General features: G+C 51.5%; 1 protein-coding gene across 1 annotated transcript; it reads left to right on the top strand.

Moving 5' to 3' along the window:
- The first annotated feature begins 6726 nt into the window (after window positions 1–6726).
- On the top strand, window positions 6727–8397 carry LOC136550705 (protein NUCLEAR FUSION DEFECTIVE 4-like). Its single transcript, XM_066542308.1, has one exon. It carries the CDS (start codon window positions 6727–6729, stop codon window positions 8395–8397), a length of 1671 nt encoding a protein of 556 aa, XP_066398405.1.
- The last annotated feature ends 235 nt before the right edge of the window (window positions 8398–8632 follow it).

The raw sequence follows: 8632 nt of genomic DNA, 5'->3' as shown, positions 1-8632 counted from the left end.
CGCCGAGGTTTGATGCTCGACACTTCCCTCGCTTGTCCTCTATGTTGCAGTAGTCGGTGATGCGATCACTGCTGGCATAGAGGAGCCACCCTGCTCCGTCGACCCCATTTGTCTCCTCCTCTTTCGAGGGACGAGCCGGAAGATGTCCGCATCCTCTGCTTTGTCGTCTAAAAGGGGGAAGATGGCTTGGCGTCGTTTGTTGGCAGCCGGACGCTTGCCAGCAGCTCTGGTCGATGCGTCCTCCACAGCCTCGAGTGCCACCCAGTGGATGTCGTCGGTCCTAGCGCTGGTCTGGACGGCTGGGCCGGCAACTTGCGGCCAATCCATACCGGGGGGCAGAGACACGAACACTGCTGCCCGGTCATGACCATTACTCTGAGACACATAACAGAGACAACAGTCAATTTCTTGTTACAACATGATTCTACAGTTACAAGGAAGCATCATTTACCTTTGGGGGAGGTCGGGCCAGCTTGAAGGCGTGCTCGATGTCATTTAACCTGACGTAATTGGGATCGGCCAGGTTGAATAGCTCCCCAATCCTGGCCTTGACTTCTATCTTGTCGAGCGCCTCTTTCCTGGTCCTCGTTGGATCTGCGCTCCCCTGGTACTCGAAGCCAGGATGTACCCTCTTCTGGCAGGGCTGGATCCTTCGGCTGACGAAGTTCCCGACCATGCTTGGACCATCCAGTTTTCCCCATGGGATCATCCCGAGCAGTTCTACGATCTGCTCCAAGTTCTCAGACTTCTCCGACCAGCTGTTCTTCTTCTCCGGAATCAACCCCACGTCGCAGAGGGTGATTGTGTTCGGTTCTTCATGGATGTAGAACCACTTCTTGTACCACTCGTCCAGTGAGGTGTTCCAGGGGCAGTGCAAGTATTGGGCTTTCATACCGTCACGCAGATTGAGGTAGACGCCTCCAGCTATCTTCGAGCCTCCGCTCCCTTTCTTCCGTAGATAGAACAGGTGGCAAAAGAGGTCGAAATGGGGCTAGAAGCCACCATAGGCCTCGCAGAGATGGATGAAGGTGGAGACAAGAAGAATCGAGTTGGGATGCAGATTGCAAATCCCAATCTCGTAATACAAGCAGAGACCCTGAAGGAAAGGGTGCACTGGAACCCCAAAACCCTGCTTGAAGAAATCCTTGAAAACCACAATCTCACCTGGTTGTGGATCGGGGAAGCTTTCTCCTTCTGGCGCACGCCATCCCGCGAGTGCCTTGTTGTGGAGCACTCCCATGGCGACGAGGTCTTTGATGGTCTGCTCATTGCTCCACGACTTCCACCACTCCTTCACCATGACTCCGCCTTTCTTCTGGGCGTCTCTCTTCGCCATTAGTCTGTCCTTACTAAGGGGGTGGATGCAGTGGTGAGGGGATTGGTGATGATTTTCGGAGGAATAGGGTTCGGCAAGAGGAAGAAGAAGGTTGCGACGGCGAATGACAATGGGGATCGGTAAAAGTAACTTACCAGATCTATATTATAAATAACAAAGAGCTCCGTCGTTTCGTCCGCCCAAGATTCTTGGGAGACGTGCGCACGCGCCGCAGACGGTTGTTCACACAACCTCGAGATCTATGCCAATAAACGCGCCCCATCGTTACCAGTGTACGCGCCTCTTCGTTGATAGTGTAAGAGGGCCCACACTGACGCACCTCCATACAGGTGCCAAGCGACTGTTTGCCAGAAAAGAGCAAGAAGACAGAGTGATGTACTATACCCGTCTGCTTTTTTGACCAGACGTGTCAGACTGGACTTGGCAGAGAAAGGAGATAAATAAATACACCAAATAATATACGAATGGCGTTCGTATTTTCGCTGCATGTCTTGTGCTCAAGGATGGATCAGACTATTACAATGCTCGGGGACTGCCCAGACCACTGCCGTGCTCGGGGACTGCCTAGACCACTGCTATGCTCATGGACTGCCAAGACCACTACCGTGCTTGGGGATTGCTCTGACCACTGCCGTGCTCGGGGACAGCTCCGACCACTGCCGTGCTCAGGGACTGCTTCGACAACTGATGTGCTTGGGGACTGTCCCAACCATTGCTCGGAGAATGGTTCTCCTCGGCTACATGTGATTTGTACTCACATACAGTTGAGAGACATTTATTTAGACCTTGCTACAAGGCTCATACTTCGCCTTCCAGCAAGCTTGGGGATTACGTCGGTACGATGCACCTGCCGGTGCATCTCGTATCGCCTGTACAACGATTGGATTCTTAACTTCGGTGGAAATTCTGTTTTAGACCCTGGCACCACGTGCCTACGTCACCTACTACCAGGCTCGGGGACTAAGTGGGCACACTTCACCTTGCGGTGAATGTGTTTTAATCGACCCCTGTGCTTTGAATGATTGTAAGGATTATCAATGTGCTCGGGGACTGTCCCGACCACTGCTCGGAGAATGGTTCTCCTCGGCTACATGTGAGTTGTACTCACATATAGTTGAGAGACATTTATTTAGACCTTGCTACAAGGTTCATACCTCGCCTTCCAGCAAGCTCGGGGACTACGTCAGTACGATGCACCTGCTGGTGCATCTCGTTTTTGTTTGTACGACAATTGGGTTCTCAACTAAACTAGGAATTCTTTTTAGACCCTGGCACCACGTGCCTACGTCATCTACTACCAGGCTCAGGGACTAAGTGGGCACACTTCACCTTGCGGTGAATGTGTTGGTTTTTTCGACCCCTACGCCTCTGACGTTCAAGGACGCTATGCTTCAAGACCACTTACATTTCTTTCCAGAAATACAAGTGGGCACACTTCTCAGGACGGAAATCTTTTTCTTTTTTCTTAAGAGCACCATACATTCTTCGGACAACTTACTTCTCCGGCGATGACGGTGGTCAGAAATGTCAAGAACTCAAGCCTTACTTGTTGGAGAAGGTTAAAATGGCGTGTCGCAGCATAATACATGGTGCTCGGGGACTAGCTGTGGGGGTATTAACCCCTATACCCTTACGGCTAGGCTTGGGCCGGCCCGGATCGATGGGTCCGGTCCACCCGAAAGACGACGTGCGGCCCAGCCAACCTGATCGGAGTCCCGCACAAGGAGTCAAGGCGGATTTGGCGATTAAGCAGGATCCTGGTCGGTTAGAATAGGAATCCTTATCCGACCACATATGGCAATTGTAACTGACTAGGATTAGTTTCCAGATCTGTAACCCTGCGCCCCGGACTATATAAGGCGGACAGGGGATCCCTCTAAAAAACATCTCTCATTGATATACAACAATACAAATCAGACGCAGGACGTAGGTATTACGCCTTCTTGGCGGCCGAACCTGGATAAAACCTCGTGTCTGTCTTGCGTCACCGTCTTGTTTGTGGCTTGCGCATCTGTCTGCCGACAATCTACTACCTTGGGCATACCCCTAGGTAGACTGTCGACCATATTTCGTCGACAGTACCCGACACTATTGAAGCAAAGAAGGCTACTCTCATGGCTGGAAAGCACAAGGAAAGTAACTCTAGACAGATAGGGAAGGACACTGAAGATTCAAACAAAACAAAAGAACTAACAACTATATTAATTGGAGGGAGAAGAGAAAGAAATCTCAAGTGAATGGGAAGTATCTCTTAGCCCTACACAAGGATCTCAAGACCCACCAGGTGTGGGATCAAGTAAGGAAGATGGCTGGGATAAGGTACAAACCAGAGGTGTTGGGATTCAAACTAAGATGATAACATCAAAATCGGAAGATGAGAAGGAAATTGAAAGGAAGGAACAAAAAAATGAAGAACTAATGGTGGGAAATAAATAGCTGGAGATAAACCAGGTGATAAATGTGGAGATTGTGGATGTCAATATCATAGAGAAGCCTACTATCACCTCTAACATGGAATGGAGACCAATAAGGCAAAGCAAGAGGATCAAAGAGTAGGAGAAGACTCAAGCATCAACTGAAGGGAAGGCACAAGACAAGATTATTCAATGAGCAGACAATCAAGGTAACATTAATGCTTTTGAGAACTCCTTTGCAGTTCTTGCTTCCATTGATCTGGTAGATATGACAGCTCAAATGGGAGTTAATCATTGTGTCACCTGCTTAAGTTAGAGCCTCATGTCAGGCTAAATGGGCCAAGGGGAGCCCGCGACCCAACCTCAGCCGATCCAGCAGGGGTGCACGGCCAAGGGGGCAGGCCACCACCGCTCCTCAAATCTTTCGATATCCGAGGAGACCCAAAATAAAAAGGGAAAGTCAGAAAAGGTAAAAAAATAAATAGATATTTGCTTAGATAAAATAGATTAAGATTTATTAGGAAATAAATAGCTTTGTTTGTAATGAAAGCAATCCAAATCTGTAAGGACTCTTTTCTTAGTTTCTTGGAGGTTAAATCTAGATTGCTTAAGGGTCAAGTCCAATAGGGACTATAAATATAGGAGCATTGTAACTATTTAAATCAAGCAAGAAATAGAAATATTCACCTTTGTCTCTTCCTCTCTCTCTCCATCTCTGTGCTGCCGCCCCTCACTCCTCTCTCACACCGCCACCGCCCTTACAGCAGCACCGCCGCCCCTTGCAGCCGCCCACACCTTTGCCCTAGCCGCCCTAAACCGACCCCCCCCCCCCCCCCCCCCCCTCCCGCCACCGGCGCCACCAAACTGATGGACAGCATACAAGAACACATCGCCAACTCCGACACTCGCCGGAATGACTTGGAGCATGGAGGATCTGAGAAGGATGCTGATGTCAACATCACTATGACCAAGGCAAAAATAGGAACGGGTGATTGCTGCCAAAAAATTCATGGCCATGGAAAAGGCAGAGCATATCATCCCCTGTGAGAAAATTGAAGGCTCAAAATTTTCGAAAAATCCAAAAATGGAGGAAAAGGTGATGAACAATCTGTTCGTTACAAAACCAGAGGAGGAGGTAACACCTATGGCAATGCTACCCCTTCTGCCATCTCACCAACCGATGACAGATCTAAAGGCGCATTCAGTCAAAATCATGTCAACAAGGGGTAGCAGGACACCAAAAATCCTGATTGGCCTAGCACCAGAGCAGCAGGACACGCACCACAAGGATATAGATCTACAAGCACCCACACTGACAACGTGTTGAATGCAACTATATCCTCGTCGGCAAGACCATCTGCATGACAATGACATCTAGACTCCAGCCATCAACATATAATAACTCCAGAAAGAGGGCAGAAAAAGTCATGCTAGGCAAAGAACTACGTACATATTGGGGCCTTCTCAATGGACGTCGACGTGCATGACACAGATGTCATATATCCCGCGGGCGACGGTGGCTGGCGAGGAGTCGCGAGCGTCACCGTCCTGGGCGCTCGCGACTCCTCCCACGCCCGGCATAGTCAAGTAGGAGAAGCTCACCAAACAGCAAAGACGTGTCGCTGTCTTTATTACCCATTTTTTTTTATAGAAAGGCAGCAAGAGATTTGCCCATTTTTATTAGACGAGCAAAAAGAACAAGAAAAAAGAATTACAACAAACAACAGGAGACCAAGCTCACCGCCACCACAGCACACCGGCCGACAACCCAACTAGAGGCCCACGTGGACGTCAACTTAAAGTCTAGAAAAACACCATAAAACCGAAAAAAACACAAAACTAGACCAACCGAACAGTGACCAACAAATGCTAGAACTATCCCTGTTGTGGTCCAGCATGAAATCTTATTGCCAACTGGTATTGCTATATATCTTCCTTACAAAGGAGTGCCACCTGACTAGGCTGCAGCAACTTAGCCCTTGTTTAGTTCCTCCCAAACTCCCAACTTTGGCACTATGCAAAAAGAAGATTCCCCGTCACATCAAACTTGCGGTACATGTATGGAATACTAAAAGTAGACGAAATTAAAAAATAATTGCACAGTTTGGTTGTACTTTGCGAGACGAACATTTTGAGCCTAATTAGTCAACGGTTGGACAATTATTACCAAATACAAACGAAATGCTACAATTGCGCTACAGTATATTTTGCCAACTTTGCACATCTAAAGTTTGGCAACTAAACAAGGCTTTATTCTGAAATGTTCTTCGATTCCTTTTCTTCTATAAATTCCATCAAAAATAGATTATAATGCCAACAAACGCCTTTCTCTTCTCTTCTGTAACTTTCGCCGGTAGCCGTGGGAGTGCGGCCGGCGCGAGCCTTTCGTGAACGAACAGAAGGTAGGGGAGGAGCCGAGGGTGGTGGTTGGTTTTATACGAGGAAGAGCGAGGGGTGAGGCCCCCATTTGACGGAGTAGGTGTGGTGTGAAGCGGCTTGTTCGGTTGGCTGGTTCGTATCGTTGCTGGTTCGTGAAGAAGTACTGCTGGCTGGTTTGTGTGAGAGAAAAATACTGTTCCGGCTGAAAATTTACGATCGTTTACGACAAGCCACAGCCAAACAAATAGGCTGAAGTGTGATGGGGGTGGGAGGTGGGCCCCGGGCGAGTGGTTGGTTGGCTGGCTACAAATCCAGGCTACGGACATGCAAAACATTCCTCGCGGCCAGGCTTCGAAGAAACGTGACAATCGACCTTTTCTGCCAGGGCTAGCTCGCCTCTTCCCGTATTCTCTTATTTCCTGTGCAGTGTTTAATGGAATAACATGTGATGTCCAGCAGTTATCTTCTAAGGCCTTTTGCACCGTGAGATTTTTTCGTTTTGGCTGACCCAAGACGACGTCCAGAACCTGGCCAGCCATCACCTACTGTTTTATTACCCATTTACCCTGTTCATTCTGTGAACCTAGCTAACCAACAATGCCGCCGCTCAGCGCCGCCCTGCACCTCCTCCGCGGCAGGTGGGTGGCCTTGGTCACCTCTACCCTGGTACTCATGGCCGCCGGCGGAAGCGTCTTTCTCTTCCCCGTCTACTCCAAGGCCATCAAGACTTCCTTGGGCTACGACTACAAGGCACTCAGCGTGCTGGCCGTCTGCAAGAACCTCGGTGCAAGCTTCGGGTTCCTGCCGAGCCTCATCTACGACTTCGCCCCGCCGTGGGTCGTGCTCGCGTCCGTCGCCGCCATGAACCTGCTCGGGGTGCTGGCGAACCTCGTGCTCTACCTCGCCGTAGCCGGGCACATCGCTCGCCCCCCCCTGTGGCTCATGGGCATCTCCATCGCGCTTGGCGCTAACTCTCAGTCCTTCGCCGTCACCGGCGCGCTCGTCAGCTCCGTCAAGAACCTCCCCGACCACCGCGGGCCTGTGCTCTCCCTGCTCTTGGCCTTCGCCGGCCTCGGCGGCGACATCTTGGCGCAGTTCGGCCACGCCTCTGGCGGCTCGGCCCTTCTGCTCTTCATGGCGTGTCTGTACTTGGTGCTGCTACCCTTCGCCTGCAACAGCATCCGCGTCATCCCGGCCGGGCCCGGGCCAGCTGGGACCGGGGCGGCGCGTTCGGAAGTCGAACGCAGAGGCGTCGTGCTTTTCCTCCTCGTCTCCGTCTCCGCTTCTGCGTGCCTCCTCATCCTCCACGTCGTCGACCTGGTACCGGCCGCGCACCTCCCTGGACCCGCCTACTACGTCACGGCCATCTTCGTCGTTGTCTTCCTCGTCATCGCCCTGCTCGTCGTCGCCGTGAAGCAGGACTCGTCGTTGCCCGCGACGGCTGCAACCTCTGGCGAGGCAGCAGCCGCGGGGTCGTCCTTGTCCTCGCTCATGCTCAACAACAGCAACCCGACGCCGCCGTCGAGCTTCCGGCTGGAGAGGCGCTCCATCCTGCGGGCTGTTTTCTCCGTTGAAATGATGCTTATCTTCGTCGTCACCTTCGCCATCGGCGGCGGCGTGCAGACTCCGATCGACATGATCGACCAGATCGGGCAGTCGCTCCGGTACAAGGACGGCGCCACCTCCAAGATGGTGTCTCTGGTGAGCCTACTGGACTACGCCGGGCGCCTGGTGGGCGGATTCGGTTCCGAGTACATGGTTGCTCGTCACAAGCTGCCACGCCCGGCGGCGCTCACCGTGGCGTTCCTCCTCGCCTGCTTCGGCCATCTGTTCATCGCCCTAGGCGTGCCCTCCGGCCTCTACCTCACCTCGGCGATCATGGGGTTCAGCCTCGGTGCGCTGTGGACGGTGGTGTTCGTCACCATCTCGGAGGTGTTCGGGACCAGGCACTTGGCGGCGCTATACAACCTGGCCGTGCTGCCGGGCGCCGTCGGGTCGTACATCCTCAACGTGCAAGTGACGGGGCGCCTCTACAACCGTGAGGCTCAGCGCCAGGACCACCACACCTGCATCGGCATACAGTGCTTCAGGGTGTCCTTCTTCATCCTCCTCGGCGTGACGCTGCTCGGCGCGGTGGTGTCCGCGGTGCTGGCTTTGTGGGTGTGGCCGTCCTACCGCCGTGTTCCAATCGGTGCCGCTGCTGGTGTCGCACCCGACACGACCGATTGTAGCAACCGCGATCGCGAAGAAGATGAGGCAGCGGTTTGATCAAGAAAGCGATGCGATCATATATAAAGGTTTCGCTGCTACCTACCTTAGCTACCCTATCCAAAATCTACAGTACGACTATATATATATATATATGTATGTATGTATATATATATATATATATATATATATATATATATATATATATGTATGTATGTATATGTATGTAAGTGCGCCTTGCACATACTCCTACTAAGGGTATGGTATTATCATCATCAAATGTTTTTCCCTACTA

The sequence above is a fragment of the Miscanthus floridulus genome, chromosome 4, assembly GCF_019320115.1.
Source record: "Miscanthus floridulus cultivar M001 chromosome 4, ASM1932011v1, whole genome shotgun sequence".
Classification (NCBI taxonomy): Eukaryota; Viridiplantae; Streptophyta; class Magnoliopsida; order Poales; family Poaceae; genus Miscanthus; species Miscanthus floridulus.
Note: the sequence above shows the minus strand (reverse complement) of the source record. Positions and strands in the feature narration are given on the sequence as shown.

What these genes read in the sequence shown, in the direction of transcription:
- LOC136550705 (XM_066542308.1), top strand. Translation starts at nt 6,727, where the DNA reads ATGCCGCCGCTCAGCGCCGCCCTGCACCTCCTCCGCGGCAGGTGGGTG.